General features: G+C 37.0%; 1 protein-coding gene across 1 annotated transcript in view; it reads right to left on the bottom strand.

The window, feature by feature from the left end:
* slc23a2 (solute carrier family 23 member 2) overlaps positions 1-22,271 on the bottom strand; it is a 74,986-nt gene that overhangs the window by 29,098 nt on the left and 23,617 nt on the right. The window contains exons 2-5 of the mRNA XM_056463308.1: positions 20,156-20,388; positions 15,831-15,926; positions 13,036-13,152; positions 10,778-10,935 (exon numbers count right to left, since the gene is read on the bottom strand). Of these exons, the coding sequence (XP_056319283.1) occupies positions 10,778-10,935; positions 13,036-13,152; positions 15,831-15,926; positions 20,156-20,260 (476 nt within the window). The 5' untranslated portion in view covers positions 20,261-20,388. The remainder of the gene's footprint in view (positions 1-10,777; positions 10,936-13,035; positions 13,153-15,830; positions 15,927-20,155; positions 20,389-22,271) is intronic.

Genomic DNA, 22,271 nt, shown 5'->3' with positions numbered 1-22,271 from the left:
AAGGGCCTAGGACCTCAATACATTACAGATATGCTTACTGAATACAAACACAACAGGTCACTCAGATCATTAGAATCAAGTGAATTAGAAATTAAGGGTTCAGTCAAAGCAGGGTGAATCCAACTTCAGCTACTGTGCCCCCCACTGCTGGAATCAGCTTCCAGAAATGATCAGATGTGCTCCAACATTAGGCACATTTAAATCAAGACTGAAAACACATCTGTTTAGCTGTGCTTTTACTGAATGAGCACTGTGCTATGTCCGACAGATCACACTATTATGCCTTTCTTTTCTTTTTCATTCATTTATAACCTGTTTTAACACATTTTAATCTGTTTTTATCGGTTTTAATCATTTTAAATTCTTTAATCATTTTTATTTTCTTGTTTCTTTTATTCTTGTTTATGTAAAGCACTTTGAAATACCATTGTGTATGAAATGTACTATATAAATAAACTTGCCTTGCCTTAAGATATCATAGACATTTAGACAGCAAAAAGTTTCCTGATTTGCTAACTAGCTAAAGTAATAATAATAATAATAATAATAATAATAATAATAATAATTTATTTAGTTTAATTGCCTAAAATTGCCTAGTTTAATTGCATAAATTTCTAGTTTTAATTTAAATTAATGAAAACATCTTCACAGTGAAGACCAACACACACAGCCTCTGAGGCACACAAACACACTATTGTCACCTTTGACTTGTACAGTAAATCTTCCAGCTGATACACACGGGCAGCCAGAACACCATCTGAGGGCTCTTTGCTACTCTTATCTTCACCTCATTTCCTCTTTTTTTTTTTTGTCCAGTCACTCAGGTTTCTCTGGAAACAGCATGTGCCACGAGCAACTGACGTCAGGACAGCGAGATCAGACATCAAACGACCCAAAGAGGCCAAAAGAAAGAACATTGAGTGCAGGACGCAGAGCAGGCCACGGCTAAATGCCTTTATGACATGGAGAGCCCAAAGCAGCAGATCCAAACCCGAAATCTACTGGACCAAACACCATTCACTGACAGTCTGACGTCATATAAAACAATACTTACATTACAGGGTGAGGGAAAAACATCAACAGCGGATGTTTACAGAGGAAATAATGGTTTCCTGAGACAATGTGAATGATGAGCTTAGAGTTTTACGGGTTTAAAGGGGCAGTTCACACACACACAAAAAAAGATAATTTATGCACGCTCAATTAGTGGCCATTTGTACATCTTCAGAAGCAACAACAAAAACCATGACAATGTTTGCATGACAATGTTGTGTTTGGCAATGAAAATGTGGAAATTTAGAAGTGAAAGTTTCTGAAAACATCACCATTGCCATGTCCTTGCAAACACTCAAAAAAAGAAAGTCTTTGAAAGCGATGATGTATAATACGAGATTAGAGAGGTGTGAATTAAAAACAAGCACAAACAAACACACAACATTGATGGGTTGTGTGGCAGTGTTGTAAAAAACAAGCGCAAACTAACACACAACATTGGTCGGTTATGTGGCAGTGTTGTTAAAAAAAAAACAAGCGCAAACTAACACACAACATTGGTCGGTTATGTGGCAGTGTTGTTAAAAAAAAAACAAGCGCAAACTAACACACAACATTGGTCGGTTATGTGGCAGTGTTGTTAAAAAAAAAACAAGCGCAAACTAACACACAACATTGGTCGGTTATGTGGCAGTGTTGTAAAAAAAAAAAAAACAAGCGCAAACTAACACACAACATTAGTCGGTTATGTGGCAGTGTTGTAAAAAAAAAAAACAAGCGCAAACTAACACACAACATTGGTCGGTTATGTGGCAGTGTTGTTAAAAAAAAAACAAGCGCAAACTAACACACAACATTGATGGGTTGTGTGGCAGTGTTGTAAAAAACAAGCGCAAACTAACACACAACATTGGTGGGTTATGTGGCAGTGTTGTTAAAAAAAACAAAAAACAAGCGCGAACAAACACACAACATTGATGGGTTGTGTGGCATTGTTGTAAAAAACAAGCGCACACTAACACACAACATTGGTGGGTTATGTGGCAGTGTTGTTAAAAAAAAAAAACAAGCGCGAATAAACACACAACATTGGTGGGTTATGTGGCATTGTTGTTGCTCAAGTGTTTGCAAACGCAACAGTGTGGACTTACTTTACAACCAAAAACAGAGACACGCACACATGGCAAATTATACATAGACATGAGCACTGAACCCCTGACAGCACATCACCACTCCCCTACATGTTTACTAACAAGGTGACATCGCTAAATAATGGCCTGGCACAGTGTTTTTGCAGATGTGTGAACGCAGATCGTCGTGTCGTTGGAAAAAGGCGTAAAACTTCTTTAAAACACAGGGTGAAGACTTTTTTTTCTGTTTTAGGCTACATTATAGTCATGTAAACGTAGCCTTAATTTCAAACCTTTTTGAGTTTTCTTCTTTAGCTGAAAACAAAAGATATTATTCTAAAGAACATGGGAAATTGTATGCATTGACTTCCATAGTATAAAAAACAATTACAAACAGAATTTAAAGGTGGAATCGGTTATTGTCAACAGAATTTTTGTTATGCTGGTCAAAAGTCTCTTTACATCCCTTTAATAGTCATAAGGTGAAATGGTTGAAATGTATTTATGTCTATTTTAACATTCTCTAGAAGGTGTAGGACCAGAAGAAAAGTTTGGGTAACACTTTATTTTGATGGTCCATTTGAGTATTAGTAGACTGGCTGCTTAATATCCATTGATATGCTCCTTCAACAGACATTTAACTGACTATAAGAAACTTTGCAAGTACTTGTCAACTTACACTAACCCTAACCTAACAGTCTAATTATAATCTAACGAGAATTAGTTGACAGGTAGATGCAATGTAACTTACAATGTAACCATCAAAATAAAGTGTGACCAAAAAGTTGGTCACAGCGTTCGGTCCGAACATTACAATAGGCTGCTCTACTAGCCTGTCAAAATAACAGATTACAGATTACATCATTGGCATGTTCACGGATGCGATTCAGACAGAGAATGGCAGGCAACAAATGATCTTTTAATTAATTTTAAATGATCAAATCAACAAATTATCTTCTTATTTTAAGTTTAGTTTTGTAATTACTACTTCCCTATAAAGTTATCTCTCTGGTGAATGTTGCATAATGTACTGTAGTGATGTTGTCTTGTGCATGTTCATGTGTTCTGGAGATGCGGCTTTGGATGTCGATTTGACTTTAACTCTTTTCCATTCTCCTGTTGCAACTTTAACGGCTACCAGTCTATTCAAAGTAGCTTATTTTGTGTTTAAGACAAAAAAACAAATAAGTGGAGGGTAAGTAAATGCAGACAGGATATAAATTTCTGGATGAACTATAGTTTTAAACAGGATCCAGTAGATATTTTATAAGGGAACAATATTTTGTGCTTAATTGGTTTTTCAAATTCGCTTGATCCTTATTCAAATCAAAGGTGCAGTGACATGAGCGGCCAAGGACAGACTGACCATCCCAGATTGAAGAGTGATCCATGCTGGCTTGCAAATGGTCAAATGGTTTGCAAATGAAAAGAATAATGCAAATCCTAAGAAAGTGAAGGCAGAATATTTTCAATCTATTTAGGGTGAAAAGGTTAGGGGTTGATTTCTTATACTTAGCAATGTTTTATTTATTTGTTTGTTCAAACAAACAGTAAAAAGAGTTTTGTAAAATGCTTTTATATAAAAAAACAACTTTATTTTAATGCATTTAAAACGCAATTTATTGCTTTGGTTCACATAAATTTTTTTTTGTTTAAAGGCAGGTAGAATAACCCATTGTAATGGTCAGACTGAATGTTTGGACTAGACCAGGGATGGGCAAACTCGATCCTGGAGGGCCGGTGTCCCTGCATAGTTTTGCACCAACCCTAATCAAACACACCTGCTTGTAGCTTTCTAGTGATCTTGAAGACACTAATTAGGGTGTTCAGGTGTGTTTGATTAGTGTTGGAGCATAACTCTGCAGGGACACCGGCCCTCCAGGATCGAGTTTGCCCATGACTGGACTAGACAAACCTTTCTCCCGATTCTACACCTTCCGGCGAATATTAAAATACATTTCAACAACAAAAAAAAATCAATATAAAATCTGAATATAAAAGTGTAGCCCTACTGACTTCTAAAACTTGTTTTAATAACTTTTACAACTATTTTTAAAGAAAAAATGGGTTTTATGATGTATATTTTTCAACAAAACAGTGCTGCCTGTGAGCTATTGTATGTGCGTGCATGTGTTCATGCATGTGATATCACCTTGGAGCCCAAGACCAGTTACTTACTCTAAGCAGGGCTGAGCCTGGTCAGTACCTGGATGGGAGACCACATGGGAAAAACTAGGTTGCTGTTGGAAGTGGTGTTAGTGAGCCAAGCGGTGGGGGCGCTCAACCTGCAGTCTGTGTGAGTCCTAATGCCCCAGTAAAGTGAAGGGGACACTATACTATCAGTGAGCGCGATCTTTCAGATGAGATGTTAAACCGAGGTCCTGACTCTCTGTGGTCATTAAAAATCCCATGGCACTTCTCGTAAAGAGTAGGAGTGTAACCCCGGTGTCCTGGCCAAATTCCCTCCATAGCCCCCCAATCATCCCCATTCACACAATTGGTTCTATTGCGGTCTCTCCACGCCACCAATAGCTGGTAGAATAACATTACATTATATTACATCATATTTGTTATACTCCTTATGAGCTTCTAAAATGTTTAATGGTGCCAAAACAGAATCAGGAATTCCTCAACAACACACAAATAAAGCTATTACTCAAAAAGAGCCAAATATCCTATTCCCCGACTTTTCCCTGACAATCAATGACTAAAAAGCCAAGTTTCCATGACATTCAATGAACAGAAAAACAGGCTGCTTTTATGCTTTGCCTAGTATTAAAATGGTTTCAGCGGCAATTCAATTTTGCAAGACTTATGAGAACATCAATGAATAATTTACCTCAGATTTTGAATAAATAAATGAAAAGAAATGTGTTCTCTTCATATTTTAGTCAAACTGGACCATGGCTTTTTTGGAAGTGGATGAAAAATCGTTTCAGAGGTCTCGTTTCACTTGTTTATTTGGGTTATTCTGCAAATGACAGTTTACAATGTTAACTGCACTTACAGAACAATTGCATCAGAGTTCCTTTTAGATGAAACAATTCTGCCAATTGGGATCACACTTTGACACGGTGTCCCTAACCTAGCATGACACAACATTGTTGTGACAACAACATTCCAGTGATGAGCAAAGAGTTGATGTTTGCTAGTTCTTTTAGATTTACGTTTATTCTTTAAGTAGATGCTTTCACCCAAAGCAATTTACAAACAAGGATAAAAGAAGCACTTAAAACCAATAGAGAGCAGCAATACATGGATAGCATGACAAGTTGGTTTTATTTATTTATTCCTTGTCCTTGTAATAGAGCGTTTGTAGGAAAGTGTTTGGGGCATATAGAAAAGAAAGAGCAATTCCTACAGGTGGTTTGTCAAACCCACTCACCTGTGTGAAGCACACTTTTAGTGCTGATAAAAAAATTGTCTGGTGCATATGGAGAAGGAAGATTGCTTCTTCTATTTTATTTTCCAAAATTTGAAGTAAACTTTCCTTTAGCACTTTCAGCATGCCTATAAACGGTCATGCAAAACGGTCATTCAAATTCACATTAGATACATTTAACATGAAAAAAAGCACATAATCAGTACCTGAGGTTAATCAAATGCTGTTTCCATCCACCTACTTTTATGCGCATTTAGGAATTTCACATAAAATAAAATGCATAATTGGCCAAGATCCACATAAATTTTGAAAATGAGGATAAAAATGTATGCACACAAATGAGTAGGATATACTTTTTATTAGATAGGAAAAATGTAAATAAACTATGATGGAAACACATGTACTAAATCAATTCCAGTATGCGCATCAAAAAAAAAAGTCATGTGATTTTTTTGTTTTAACATATCACGTGATCTCAAAAAAGGGCCCGATGGGACAGTTTTATGGACAAACCAGCTGTCCGACCACATTGCACAACATCTGAAATGTTGTTTTGGTCAGTCTAAAATCCTTTAGCGAACGTCAGTCAAAGTGGTTCTATTACCTCCAAGAACGGTATTGAGTGGCTGTGCTCCCAAAGAACAGTCTCACATCTCCAAACACCACCATGCATTAACATTTTATCATCATTGTGTGAAGTAATTACATTTTTGATATTTGGTGCACGTTTATCTGGAAGTGACACTTTTGTTCTCTTTGATTCACTGGATGGAAACAGTAATTTATTTGTAAATGTTTTATGCAATATTCTGGTTTTGTCTAATTGGCATTCTTTGGATGGAAACATGGATATTTTCATAGTAGTCTATGCTTTCGTTTCAGCCGAAATGCGTTGTGTCGCATGTTATTAAGACAGTGTAAGGGCTAGTTTATACTTCTGCACTTTAAAAGTTTAAACGCTTAAACTGTAAAAGTTTCCATCTGGAGTTCATTTACAGGACTCGACACTTGTAAAAGCTTGCTCCATCGGGCTTGTGGCTCTCAGCACCGCCCACACTCATCATAGCTAACCAAACCGACCAATCACAGAGCTTGCACTACGCGTCGTTGCACCTTTTAGTTACATTTTTTGAGAGGTGCGCGTCAGCTTTGCCACGGTGAGGGCTATACGGCTGTGCCGGAGCATACGTGTGCACTTGATGCAGAAGTATAAATCAGCCTTAAGGGTAGGCACTTTGTACACTCATGTTCAACTTGGAACACTAAGAGATTTCAACTCGTAAGTAGTCTCACATCTTGAGGCATCCTTATGCACAGGACAAAATGAATAGTGAAACTACAAAGAGATGGCCAAAATTTTGCCAAAACCACAAAGATGGACAGATGACCATGGCTAAACTAAAACGGCCCACTTTCTCTAGATCTCCCGCTCCACGACCAAATGAGATTAGATTTTGTTCCAAAAAAAGCAGATTTTAGCACCACAAGAAAGCTGTGTGATGTTCTTATACGCCATTCAATTCTGTTTTTCTCTTTCATAATAAAATGTGGTAAACCGTGTGTGCCTGAGAGGGTTGAGAATCTGCAAGACTGACAAATGTTTTCAAAGCAAGGCTAATGGTCCATATCAAAGAAGTGGCCTAAAAAATTGGAGTATAAAACAAAAGATAAAAGCACCTTGACTACAAGTTCATCTAATAGCTGGATCTGTGCTGGTTAAGAACCAGTGGACAGGGACAGAAGCATCAGGAACACCCTTCCTGTTCACAGAAATAACTAAGAGAAACATTTCAACAACAAATCTAGGTTATTGGGTTACTTTCACTTCATGTAAGAAGTAGGAAAAAAGACAAGCAAATGGAAAGAAATAAACATAAATAGCACAAAAAAATAAACAAACATTTTTAAATGGAAAATAATGTGGCCAAAAAGGAAGAGAAACAACTTATTTTAACCATATGAGTGGAAATACAGATCCAATGGAGATGTACAATAAACATCAAAAAGATAATTCAGTAATAAACGTCCAACCCTACTCTGTAGTCAAGATTAAGATTCTATCACAACACCACACAACTGCAAGTACATGCCCACACATACACAGAAAAAATAAAACATACAAACAAATGCCAACTTATTCCTCTCTTTCTCACACCTTTCATTTTAATTACAGCTTTCAAATAAATGATCCTTTTGTGAGGTAAAGATGTTCAGACTTGTCGACCCCACCCAACACAACATGCTAATGTTCATCCACAGTAAACAAACATTTGATTTCAACATATAGTTTTCTTTAATCTTAAAAGCAGCATCATTTTAATAACAAGGACACTCCATTGAGGAAATGAAATTCCTCACTCTGGACAGAATGTTCTAGATGTCATCTTCTTTTCTACTATATTTTCCTAAAGTAAACAAAAAGGTTAGGTAGTCAGAGTACTTGCCGAACTAAAGTTCGCTTGTAAACAAAGCCTGAACCAAACATTTTGAAAATATTGCATGAAACCTTCCATGCTGGAAACATGAACACGGTGCTTGTTTCCAATCCATATCAACCTGAAGCCCCAGTCATGTTACTTAACTAAGCTAAGCAAGTCTGAATCTGGTCAGTACCGGGATGGGAGATCACACTAGGTTGCTGTTGGAGGTGGTCTTAATGATGACAGCGGAGGGCATTCAACCTGTGGTCTGTATGTGTCCTAATGCCCCAGTAAGGTGAAAAGGACACTATATTGTCAGTGAGCGCTGTCTTTCGTATGAGATGTTCAACAGACATCCTGACTCTCTGTGCTAATTAAAAATCCCACGGCACTTCTTGTAAAGAGTAGGGGTGTAACCCCGATGTCCTGGCCAAAAAAAAAAAAAAAAAAACAGCCCTTACCCATCATGGCCTCCCAATCATCCCTATCTATCGAATTAGCTCCATCACGGTCTCTCCACTCCAACAGCTGGCATGCGGTGAGTGCACTGGTGTCCTTGTCCTGTGCCTGTCATCGCATCATCCAAGTGGATGCTGCACATTGGTGGTGATGTGAAGAGAACCTCATAATTGTGAAGTGCTTTGGGTGTATGACCATACACGATAAATGCGATATATAAATACACAACTCACTGGCATATTGCAGAACTCAAAACCAGTCCTAAGTCTTGGAAATTAGGCGCCACATTGTCTCAGTCATTTAGAACTGGCTCGAGGGCTTCCACCATCATGATAACAGAGAGCCAGTTGATTGGACTATTTTCACCAATTGTTTATGTGCAGATGTGCGGGGGACCCTTTACCAAATTTGGTAAATGATTTAAGTCATCTAACAATGGTGCCATACAAGTTTTCAACAGGACACCTAACTCACTGCCTCATGAGACTCTTGTTCATGAGTCCCGGGTCATGTGCTCGTCATATGGGACATCCTGCCATATGCACACTTTCGTAGAGACAAAGGATCTCTTGAATTAATGCATATGCATTAATGCTAACTTCATTTGAAGTGTTACAACTAAGGCAGATGTATCTTTGAATAATATGCCATAGTTTTCCTCATATACTATAGCAACTATTTTAACCAATCAAGTTAATCAGTGTTTTGTTTTTAACTGTCATAGCAGATGAAACCCTCTGTATGTCTCTGAAATGTATGATGTCTGGTACTAAACGAAAGCTAGTGACATTTGCAATACATTGGTGTAAATGAAACACTATAGTACAAACTGTATTCATCCTGTAACATTTAAATTAACAAGCAGTCTGTTAATGATTGATCCCAAGTACGATGGTACGGGGTATAACCGCTCATAGGAAGACCAGATCACAAAAAAAAAGTACTGCAACAGTAAAACGTTGCTTTTTACATTAGCTTGCTCACACTAGCTGTGCTTTCTGCCCCTTTTTGCCTGCTCAGACACCGCGCAGCCCTGCGATTGGGTCACCACGAACTTCCCATGCAACCTCTTAAAGTTTCGTGACAGCCAAAGCCGCAAGAATTTCTGTTACCTCTGTTACCCAGGACAACCTCCTCTCACGAGCGAGTGAATCCCAACGACCAAACAAGAGGGAGGGAAGGAAACTCAGGAAGGAGACTCATGATTTTCAGCAAAAGTGCAAGTAACACAAACAAAGGTTGTCTCTTGCTGATCTGGTGCAAAATTGATCTTAAGCAGTTAAGATGAGCCAAATCTCTGCTTTTGTGGTTTCTCAGGTGTGATTCGAACTCATTTTGCATCCTCTGAACTGCCTCTGTGTGTTTGTGTGAATGTGCGTGCGTTTGTTTGTTGTTTGCTTATTACGTAGTTAGTTTAATGTATTGTAGTGTAGCTCAATAAATCTTTGTTCTCATATTGTAAGATCTGTGTTTTTGTGATTCTAAGTCACTGCCTCGAGCTATAAATTTTGTTACCATGCTAAAAGTTAACCCAATACTGTGTTATGCTATTATCGTTGGCTATGGAAATAATATAAACAAGACTGCTGAGATACGATGTCAAGTGATTAGATCGAAGGTAAGATCGAATCAAGTGATCAGAACCTTCAAGATCCGATTCCTTAAAAGGAGCGAATAAATCACTGATCGATCTTTTAACGTAGGTTGATCTCCTACACACATTACTTACTTATTAGTAGGCCCAAATGGAATCTGTAGGCGCAGAATTCCGCAGACTTTCCACAGATTTTCAGCAGAATTTTAGCCCATCGTTAATTCTGTTTGTTTACTTTAGTAAATGTGTGTAAATCTATATTTATTCAGTTTTTAAATTAATTACAGCAATATTATAGACTAATATGAAAATGTTCATCTTATTTATGTACAATGCAGTTTGTACAGTAATATTTTAGTCTTTTAGTGGATATATTATATGAGAGACTTGCTTTGTTTACCAAATAAAGTGAATCTAATTGGATTTGCATTTTAAACATTAAATAAAAGTTAAAAATGTGTTGTTATTTTTTTTAATTCACATATTAAGGTTTTAGTTATGATACTCCCAAAATAATTCTGCAGAAATCCGCAGACTTTTAGCAAAATTTTCCGCAGAAATAGCAAAAAACGTCCACAGATTCCGTCTGGCCCTACTTATGAGTATCGGCCAATTACTGAATATTATCATGTGCTTCAATTAATGTAACCGATTTTGAAAACAAACAAATAGATATATACACAGAAGTTGTAGATAAACAGAGGAGTAAACTCTACTGACAGTGAGCAAACTATTTATTCAACATTTCTGGAACACACATTCGAACCACTAAACTTCTCTTTAAAAAGCACACACTTACCGGCAGCCAAAAGTAGTCTGTAGCAGAGTGGTGATGCCTACGCAAAAGAAAATGGTGCCGATTAGCTGACTGGTTGCCCATTGGTCAAATCCCACACACATGGCTTCAGCCAGTAGAAAGGGCACAGCGATAGTTCCACTGAAGCAGGTAAGATAATGCTGAGGAGAAATTATGGGGAAAGAGAAATAAATATTGACAATTGCTCTTTGTCAGTCTTATTTTTATGTTCTCCATCACAAAGATGACTAAGCCTAGGGTAATTGCATTAAAGGTAGGGTCAAGTAAATTTGTAAAGTTGAGGGCCACTGCCGTAAATCTAGCTTCAACACAGTGAAGTTGATGGCCACTGATGTAAGATCTAGATTCACTGATGTAAATTTGACTGTCACTGATGTAAATTCAGGTTTCACTGCTTTAAAGTGCGACTACTGTAAAATCTAGTTTCTCTGCTGTAAAGTTGAGAGTCATTACTGTAAAGTGTAGTTTCAAAGATGTAAAGTTGCGGGTCACTGCAGTAAAGTCTGGTTTTAATGATGTAAAGTTGCGGGACACTGCTGTAAAGTCTAGCTTCTCTGCAGTAAAGTTAAGGTGCATAGCAGTAAAGTCTAGTTTCAATGATGTAAAGTTGCAGGTCATTGCAGTAAAGTCTAGTTTCAATGATGTAAAGTTGCAGGTCATTGCTGTAAAGTCTAGTTTTAATGATGTAAAGTTGCGGGACACTGCTGTAAAGTCTAGCTTCTCTGCTGTAAAGTTAAGGGGCATTGCAGTAAAGGCTAGTTACAATGATGTAAAGTTGAGTGCGACTACTGTAAAATCTAGTTTCTCTGCTGTAAAGTTGACAGTCATTACTGTAAAGTGTAGTTTCAAAGATGTAAAGTTGCGGGTCATTGCAGTAAAGTCTGGTTTTAATGATGTAAAGTTGCGGGACACTGCTGTAAAGTCTAGCTTCTCTGCAGTAAAGTTAAGGTGCATAGCAGTAAAGTTAAGTTTCAATGATGTAAAGTTGCGGGTCATTGCTGTAAAGTCTAGTTTTAATGATGTAAAGTTGCGGGACACTGCTGTAAAGTCTAGCTTCTCTGCTGTAAAGTTAAGGGGCATTGCAGTAAAGGCTAGTTTCAATGATGTAAAGTTGAGTATGACTACTGTAATGTCTAGTTTCTCTGCTGTAAAGTTGACAGTCATTGCTGTAAAGTCTAGTTTAAATGATTTAAAGTTGCGGGTTATTGCAGTAAAGTCTGGTTTCAATGATGTAAAGTTGACAGTCATTGCTGTAAAGTCTAGTTTCAATGATGTAATGTTGCGGGTTATTGCTGTAAAGTCTATTTTAAACTATGCAAGTTGCAGGTCATTGCTGTAAAGTCTAATTTCAATGATGTAAAGTTGAGTGTGACTACTGTAAAGTCTGGTTTCTCTGCTGTGAAGTGGACGGTCATTGCTATAAAGTCTAGTTTAAAGGATGTAAATTTGCAGGTGATTGCTGTAAAGTCTATTTTAAATTATGTAAAGTTGCGGGTCATTGCTGTAAAGTCTAGATTCAATGATGTAAAGTTGCGGGTCATTGCTGTAAAGTCTAGTTTAAATGATGTAAAGTTGAGTGTGACTACTGTAAAGTCTGGTTTCTCTGCTGTAAAGTGGACGATCATTGCTATAAAGTCTAGTTTAAAGGACGTAAAGTTGCAGGTGATTGCTGTAAAGTCTATTTTAAATTTAGTAAGGTTGCGGGTCATTGCTGTAAAGTCTAGTTCCAATGATGTAAAGTTGAGTGTGATTACTGTAAAGTCTAGTTTCTCTGCTGTAAAATTAACGGTCATTGCTGTAAAGTCTAGATTCAATGCTGTAAAGTTGCGGGTCATTGTTGTAAAGTCCAGTTTAAATGATGTAAAATTGAGTGTGACTACTATAAAGTCTAGTTTCTCTGCTGTAAAGTTGCGGGTCATTGCTGTAAAATCTACTTTCAATGATGTAAAGTTGAGTGTGACTACTATAAAGTCTAGTTTCTCTGCTGTAAAGTTGACGGTCATTGCTGTAAAGTCTAGTTTCAATGATGTAAAGTTGAGGGTCATTGCTGTAAAGTCAAGATTCTATGATGTAAAGTTGAATGTGGCTACTGTAATGTCTAGTGTCACTGCTGTAAAGTGGAGTTATTTATTTGTTTATTTTAAATTTTTACCAAAGTAAAGTCCAGGTCTATGACCACTTCTGAAAAATATGAACATTTAAAATGTCTAGGAACAAGCACGCTATGTAAGTGTTTGTACCTGTAAACCCAGGAACACACACAAATACCAAGGTGGTGTGTCCTCTATGGTGTATATCATGTCTATCCTCCCGGCGTCGATGCTGTCTGCACTGTCCACAGTGTCTGATATGGAGCACTGAAGGGGAGAGGAAAAAAGACACACAAGAGTCAAGATCGGCTGTTCCTATGGCAACCAATCTCTATTACAGGGAAGTTGAGTGAGAGGTGTACACTATAGACAGCTTTACTCACGCGCACACACACACACACACACACACACACACACACACACACACACACACACACACACACACACACACACACACAGAACAAAATTGCTGCCAATTCCAACAATATCAATAGAAAATGATCGCCTCTAAACAAAATGATCTTGAAATGAATGAAAATTGCTTAATCAACTCAATTCTAGTCTTCTCAGTTGGTGGACAAATTTACAACAAGTATTATTCTGTTAGATATGCAAGTTGTTAAAATTGTTTCAATACTTTTACTGATTAACAAAATGCTACGATGCTGTACCAAGTGGTCACCTACAACATTTTTATTGTTAATAGACAATATCTTAGGCTTCATCTGTTTTGATACAAGGCAAATCTGGATTAGAAATCCAATGATTCTTATTCTTAACAGTATGAGACAGAAACAGAGGCAGAGAGTGAAATGTGTTGCATCAGCATTGCTTCATTACAGGCAATCTCTGAAAAAAATACCACCGGCTGTTGTGACCTCCAAAATCCCTGTTTCCTCTCTAGGGGAAAAGTGCATAGTCATAATGACGGAGCCATTACAGAACAGGGTTTAACACAGAGTGGATAAGCATGACTGCTATGAGAAGCCTTTTGATTTAAAGGGGGCACTGAATGAAATTTCCACCTTTATATTTAATTGTTTCTGACTTAAGCCAGGTCAAAAATGAAAACACGCAATCATTTTGTTAGCTATTTGAATAAGATCATCTCCGAGCCACATACTGAGTCCCCTGTAGACTCCTGAGGGGAAGCGGTCCTGGCATACAATCTGCTCTGAGGTCAGCTGTGAAGGATTTCAGGAGTCTTCACACCAAATCCCAGCCTCAGAAAAAACGAATGTCGCATATCCAAAGCCATTTATCTCTTATTTGGTAAATAGGCCCTTGCAGTGTGTCTGTATCACGTTAACCTAAAATGCTGTTAATTATTAAAAACACACAGATATTGTTTGCACTGACGAAAATCTGAAGGGTGCAAAAAGGGTTGCCCCCACTGTCGAGCTGTTTTTCCTAGGACTGTGCAATAATCAATAAATAAATATTTATTCCAGTGGAATTGTAGAATTGAGCTTGATAGATGTGTTATTTGAAGAACAACACGCAATTGTTTCATGGTTTTTAGATGTAAAAATCAAGATAAAATGAAAAGGATAAAGTTAATATTTCCTTTCCAAAAGCTGTGATTGTCATGCACAGTGTTGGGCAATAAGGCGTCACTAGTAATGCATTACTGTAACAACATTACTTTTGACAGTAACTAATACTGTAATGCATTACTTTTTAAATACAGTAACTCCGTTATCATTACAATATGATTTGTTTGTCCATTACTTGGCAGGTTAATTAAATTTGGCTGCAGTCGGGCCCACATATTCCTGTTTACAGTGTGTATGAGGCGCCATACTAGAATAATGTCAAGCGAAAGCAGAGAGCGTGAGAGAGACCAATGCTGCGTCCCAATTTGCATACTATCCGTCCTAAATAGTGTTTGAAAGTAGAATTAGTATGTCCCAAATCGTAGTATGTTGAAAAGAGTATGTCAAAGGTTCCCGTATGGTTTACTATTTCCGGTAAAAACTCGAAGTGTAGAAGCGTCCATACTCTAACCGCTGATATCGCCCACAATACATTACGCGTAGGACGTGAATTCGATTTAGAACTACAAACGCGAATGAAAAGTGTAAACAAACTACAAACATGATGGATGCGCGAGACCAACCGTCAAGTAGAGAGGCTTCGGAAAAGATGTTTGTATGACTGTTAATTAATATCTACCCCACTGGAACATGTTTTAATTGCGTTTTCTGTGTTATACTTCATCTGCAACAACAATACTGAACTTATATAAAGACTGGTTTGGACATTAACGTCTGAATGCAGAATTATCCAAACACCTGAGGAGATTTCTCTGCATGAAAGACTCGTGAATGGGAGATTAACCTGCTGCTGCTGCTTCTCCATGAGGTAGGGAATTAAATATGAAAGAAATGTGGATGATGTGTGGATGATTGACATCGTAACTAAGCAACACAACGATCTGTTAACGAGGAAGTAGTATGTCCCAAAAGCTTGCATACTCTTCTGTTACACATTCAAAAGTGTGTACTTTTGCTTCACAAAAAAGTACATACTTTTAGAGTGTAGTAGAAGTATGCGAATTGGGACGCAGCACAAGGCCCAATCCCAATTCTACCCCTTAGCCCTTCCCCCTCGTTTTGAGCGTTCACGTGAAGGGGTAGGGGTGTCACAGTTCTCTTTAGCTTAGTAGGGCTAAGGGGAAGGGGTAGATATTTTTCAGGACCACACTCAGGGGTGGTTTTCAGGGGTGTGTTGAACAGTGGCTCATTATCGAGTCGCAGTGAACAGAGCTGTTTTTGTCAAGGTAAGAGGGGTGTTGTTTTACTTGAGGAATTTCAACCCAAGTGCATTACAGAAATTCCATAAAGACCCTAAAGAATCCTACCAACTTGTCTAAAATGTGCATCTGATATGACCTAAATAATAAAATGTGTAATTTCTACATCCCAAACATAAATAAACATTACCTTGTCCTCCGTCTGACTGTCTTTTGCATAAATAGCCATGAGTTGCGTGTCTTCGGCATCTTGATCTCCAGGGGTCTGCACGACACCATTAACCACCTGAAAAACACAAAGACAAATGAAAACATCATATATTTACCAAGATATAAAGCAATGACATTGCATTTTTTTATTGCAAGCATGAAAACTAATAAATGGACATGGTAATCTAGAAATAAAACAATATGAAGGTCAGGGATCACCAACCCTGTTCCTGGAGATTTACCTTCCTGCAGATTTCAGTTTCAACCCTGACCAAACACACCTGTCTGTTATAATCAAGTGTCATTTGAGGCCCTAATTAATTGGTTCAGGTGTGTTTAATCAGGGTTGGAGCTGAATTCTGCAGGAAAGTAGATCTCCAGGAACAGGGTTGGTGACCCGTGATGTAGGTGAACTTAGCACAGGAATAGTTACATTTGCAGACATTTTAGACTTAGACTTCCAACTTTCAGATGTGATTTCATCATTCATTCAATTATTTTCCTTTGACTTCTTTAGGTCGCCACAGCGGAATGAACCGAAAACTGTTTCAGAATTTGTTTTGCGCAGCTGATGCCCTTCCAGCTGCAACCCAGTACTACAATAATATTAAGAAAGCAAACTTTTTACTTCCACATGTCTGAAACCTAAGGACTAGGAGGAAGCTTTTGTACATTTAATCCTACCCCTTAAGTTACAATACAGAAAAATAAACCATAATCCTCATACTGACTCCATAATTGTGTCATCTCATTTTTATCCTAATACACACTTTGTATAACTGTAGGAAAGTCAATGGAATCTGTTTTTCTTCCATATCCCATATACACACACACACACTGAAAACTTACTTTGATTCTCTATGCCAAAGTCAAAAATTTCAGAGTCTGCCACATGGTTTTATCTTACAACCTCATGGCGTTTCACCCACAACATTGGCTGTCTAGCAGGGTGCCTATTTAAATGTAGGCTTATGCACACTCACGTAGGGAAGAGTTCAACCAAAACAAGGATTACTCGAGGCTTAGCTCAACATTAGTGGAGTTTCTGGTGTCAACATATTAGATAGAAGATTCATACGTCTGCATAAAAATCCCCAAACAATCATTACATCCAGGAATGAGTCTTAAAAAAAAGCACGCTTCATTTTAGAAGAACTACATCATCCTCAATAATGCTATGAAAGAGTGTTTACGCAATTGTTTTTAAGGAAGCACTTGCGTGACTAAGGAAAACTTGAGCCTTCACACCAATGTCTTCTTAAATGAGAGAACAGATAAAGTTACAGAGCGCAAACCATAGTGGAGAGACTGATAAAGGGGCACTTCTGTGGAAATGCATGAAAAAAAAATGTAATCTGTTTAGCAGCACTCATAGGCTTTTTTATATCAATGCTAATAGTGGCATGTTCTATAATATAAACACTATTAACAGGCAATTATTTGTTTCAGCAAGTTGTTTTGCTTTTTTTTATATTAATCGTTTCTTGCAAACGTGATATTATGACCCCTGTGCTTTTTTAAATAATAACCACATACTGTATAATTAAACGATTGTAAATATTTGACAATAAGGCATTTTATCATTAGGTAGTGCATTAGTACTTATGCTAACATTAAATACTTTTGTAAACTTAGATCATGTTATTCTGTATCATAATTCATGTTTGTTCAAAGGACACTAACATTATTTTATATGAATGTTATACTTGAACTATATTACTATACTGTTCAAAAGCCAAGTCATTAAGATTGTATTTTTTAAAACACTTTCTTGCAAACCCTGCTGAAAAAAACAGCTTAAACTAGCCTAGGCTGGTTGGCTGGTTTTAGCTGGTCGACCAGCCTGGTTTTAGAGGGGTTTTGGCCATTTCCAGAGTAGTTTTCAGCCATTTCCAGCCTGGTCTTAGCTGGTCAGGCTGAAAAATGACCAGCTAAAACCAGCTTGACCAGCCTAGCCAGGCTGGGAGCCCTGTCAAAATCAGCCATGTCCAGCTTAAACCATGGCCAAAACCCCTCTAAAACCAGGCTGGTCAACCAGCTAAAACCAGCCTAGGCTGGTTTAAGCTGGATTTTTCAGCAGGGAATTAAAGCAGCATTTATTTGATTAAAAGAATAAACATTGAAGGTGGCAATATTACAAATTATTAAAATTATAATTAAACATTTCAATTTTTATTATTTTGATACATTTGAGTGCAATTTATTCCTGGGATGACAAGGCTGAAATTACGGATGATTTATACTTCTGTATCAAGTGATTGGTGTGACCTATGGCGCTTGCCTTGCGTGTTGCAGTGCATTTATTCTTCTGCGTGCCGTTTGTGTTGCTCAACACTTCCGAAACACTAGCTGGAAGTAGGTTTTTATGTTCCTCTGTGCTGAGTTTTTTAATGGGTGTTTTGTTTTTTTCTGAACGCTTCCTTAAATGTACAAGTACCAAAAACGTGCTCCTTCAGAGGCATGAACTGGCAAATTTTATCATAACGTAAACACAAAACAAGAGTTTCCATCAGGGTATCGTTCTTCATACGTGGATTACTCAATTAGTTGGATTTGGTTATCGACGATCTGACATTCGTTTTTCAAAACTCATCTGAGAGTTACAGCAACAGTTCTGGTAGCTCAAACCTGCTTGGGAGCAGGCTTATTTCTTACAAACAGGATTAGATTGGGCCATTTCAAGCAAAGGTTATACTGAAAGTACGTACCGAATGCTGATATTTTCTTACAGTAGTAGTTTTATACATTTGGGAAAATAGTTAAGCAGTTTAAAAGTAATTATATAAATCAAACTTATGCAATCTGCACTCCGAAATAAAAGTATAAAGGCTGCTCCATAAGGGGGTTCAAAGAGAACATTTATTAATATGGACTTTTTAGATACAAACGCTTACTATTTTAAGGTTCCAGCTTCAGTATAATTTGTGTACGATAATAGTCATGCACAAATTCGACCGTTTTTTTTTTTTTAGGAATAATATTTTATGCAGTCATGCACGTTTGACAGCTAATATGATGAAGATTTGATGCTTCGCAAAAGTTGCAGACATCTTTAACAATTTCAAAATGCTTTTTTGATGCTAAATTAATTTAAACAGCCATTTAACAAGAAACTTGAATAGTTTAGTAGCCTATAGGCTATTATAATAAAGAAAATCCGCCTTAAATATAAAACTAAATAAACAGCTAAATGCTCTTGACTCATGAAAGTGTAAAACATGCAGCCCACAACAGAAGTGGAAGGTTACCGTGCATCATATTTAATAAACAGTTTACTATGAATTTTATGTAATGTTGCTCACATACATAATTGAGTATTAATCAGATGATGTCATTACACTGCTGTGCCGCCAGCCAATCGTTGTATTGCTGATCATGATTTTGTGGATTTGTCCTTCACAACACACGCAGCGATCTCAAATCAGTTCATCCAGACATTTTAATCGGATTCACAAACTTGTTTAAAGAACCAAATTAGCCAAAGATCAGTTATCCATATTAAAAGATCCAGAATTTGTTAAATTATCTTAGATCATTTAAGCGAAGTACGAAGAACAGACGCCTGGAGCTCCTTCTCAAGACCCCACACTTGTAAACACTCGCTCTATCCGGCTCGCAGCTCTTAGCACCGCCCACACTCGTCACCGCTACCAAGCTAACCAATCACAGAGCTCGTTCTGTCAACCATGTCAATGTGGGCTATGCGACCGGACGAAAGCTGTGCCGGACCATACGCGTGCAAATACTCAAGTCTTATATCACACAATTAATAATTATAATATGATGATTTACTGCTATAAAGAACCATTTTCAGCATGAATAAATATCTCTTTATAGCATTAAATTAGCATATTTCAATTATGAAAAGAAGGTCTATTTGTTTTTCTAATTTTCTTTCTAAATATGTGTAACAGAAATCAAATCCTTCGCAACACTGTTACTAAACTGTTTATTTTTCCCCCCCAGAATGCTACTGACTCAAAACATCTGAATGCTAGTGTTACCACTGCATTTATGATTTTAGTGAGCATATTTAAAAATGCAATATTATGCACGCCATGACAATAAAGGAACAGTTTGTCATTCCTGGTTGTTTTCAGATACTTAAAATAGAACAGCTTACGGAAAACCAGCTTTTAAATGTCACTTATCTGAAGTAGCAATTTGCACACCAGACTCTTAGAATTACGCATGACCATGACTTCAAGCTTTTGAGGCACACACTTACTATAATGACAGGCTCGAAGGCATTGTTTCTGAGCCTATTATTAGCATCTCTCCACAGACACACACACACAGACTCACAGGGATGGGATAGAAGTGTGCGCTGTGTTTGTTCTCCTCCTCGTATTTGCCAGGCTCTGTGGTGGAGTCCATGGATTTGGAAGTGGTGTTTTTCCCAACACCCATTCCTCCGCTGAGCTCGTCCTCCACTGACTGTGGATCTGCTGCTCTCCTCCACTCGCGCTCAGGTAGAAACACTGCCGAACGGCCTGTCAGCACAATCTCATGCTCCACTGATTGACCAGCCAGGTCATCTGAGAAGAAACAACAGAGCAATGCTATTAATAAAACGATTTACAATGCTTATTTGATAACTTCCTATAATCACTAAATCAATAAAACAGAAATCATACAGTAAGTTTTAGTATATTACATGTTTGTAAAATTATTTGGCCTCCTGAGAAATAGGTGTTCAAATATTCAAATATTTCCTAGGTGTTATTATTTTTTACACATTTTAAAACTATATTCTTAAAGACTAATTGTTAATAACAAATTTATTTTGTCTTTGCCACAATCAAAAAAATGAATTTCTTAAGGGGATGATGATAATAATATTTACTAGTAGGGATGTGCCGATTAAGTTTTTTTGCCCTCAAGTCTGAGTCAGATTCATTTGATTTTGAGTATCTACCAATACCAAAACCCGATCCGATACTTCTATAATACATAAAAAAAGAATAATAAAAAAAAAAGCGAAGAAACAGATCCTGGATGTTTCCTTTTTTGATTGACTTCACCTTATTTTAACATTCAACAACTCTTAATAGAGCACTTCTGTGAGGTAGCTTTGGCAATAAAGTAATAAAAAACAAATTCTTCCTTTTTTTGGACTTTAGTGCAACATAAAAAAACCTAATATAAAAACAAACAGCACCTCAACTTAAAATATTTACCCATCTCACAGTTTGCTGTGGCAATGCTGCTGTCATCAACTTTATAAAACCTTCAGACCGCAGACATACTTCCCGCTTCAGTGTTATTATTTTGCCAGCATTTAACCAATAGAGTCTGCAACAAATTGATGTCATGCCACACGCGTTGCTGTTTCTGTTTGATGTCAAAAAAGTGGTCCAACTCTGTAGACTATAGATGTGTTAAAAATAATGAGAATATATATACAGTTGAAGTCAGAATTATAGCCCATCTTTTAATTTTCTTTTTCTTTTTTAAATATTTCCTAAATGATGTTTAACAGAGCAAGGGAATTTTCACAGTATGTCTGATAATATTTTTTCTTCTGGAGAAAGTCTTATTTGTTTTATTTTGACTAGAATAAAAGCCGTTTTTAAATTCTAAATTCTAAACACCATTTTAAGGTCAAAATTATAAGCCCCTTTAAGTTATATATTTTTTCTGATTGTCTACAGAACAAACCATCGTTATACAATAACTTGCCTAATTACCCTAACCTGCCTAGCTAACCTAATTAACCCTTTAAATGTCACTTTAAGCTGTATAGAAGTGTCTTGAAAAATATCTATTAAAATATTATTTACTGTCATCATGGCAAATATAAAATAAATCAGTTATTAGAGACAAGTTATTAAAACTATTATGTTTAGAAATGTGTTAAAAAAAGCTTTTCTCTGTTAAACAGAAAATGGGAAAAAAAACATTACATACATACATAATTCTGACTTCAAACTATATATAAACAGGGGGGCTAATAATTACGGGGGCTAATAATTCTGACTTCAACTTTGAATCCTGATTCGGAGGGTCTTGACAGGCCTGATCACATGATCGAATCTGGACATCCCTTATATAAACCTTACAAATAGTTAAAAAAAATAGAAACTGCTTTAATTCTTGCCAAAATACTTTCTCAGGAAGGAAAAAAAAGATAAACTGACTCTGGCTATACGAGTTTGAATCCCTTTTTTTTTTTTTTGTTTGTTTGTTTGTTAGTTTTGATTAGTGTTGATTTCAAATGCAATAAATCTTTTAATATAAAACTTGAAGTAACTGTGCTCATAATTGGCTAAATTTTGGCTGATGAGACTAAATTTTTCAAGTTAGGAGCACCAGTGCTACCAAGAAAAAAAAGGTTTATTTCGAGCCCTGTATAAGTATAATTGTTGTTGTATAACAGTTTGACTGTATGTAGCTTAAGATTTGCCAATTTTGGGGGATT

Source organism: Danio aesculapii, chromosome 8, assembly GCF_903798145.1.
Source record: "Danio aesculapii chromosome 8, fDanAes4.1, whole genome shotgun sequence".
In the NCBI taxonomy this organism is placed as follows: domain Eukaryota; kingdom Metazoa; phylum Chordata; class Actinopteri; order Cypriniformes; family Danionidae; genus Danio; species Danio aesculapii.
Note: the sequence above shows the minus strand (reverse complement) of the source record. Positions and strands in the feature narration are given on the sequence as shown.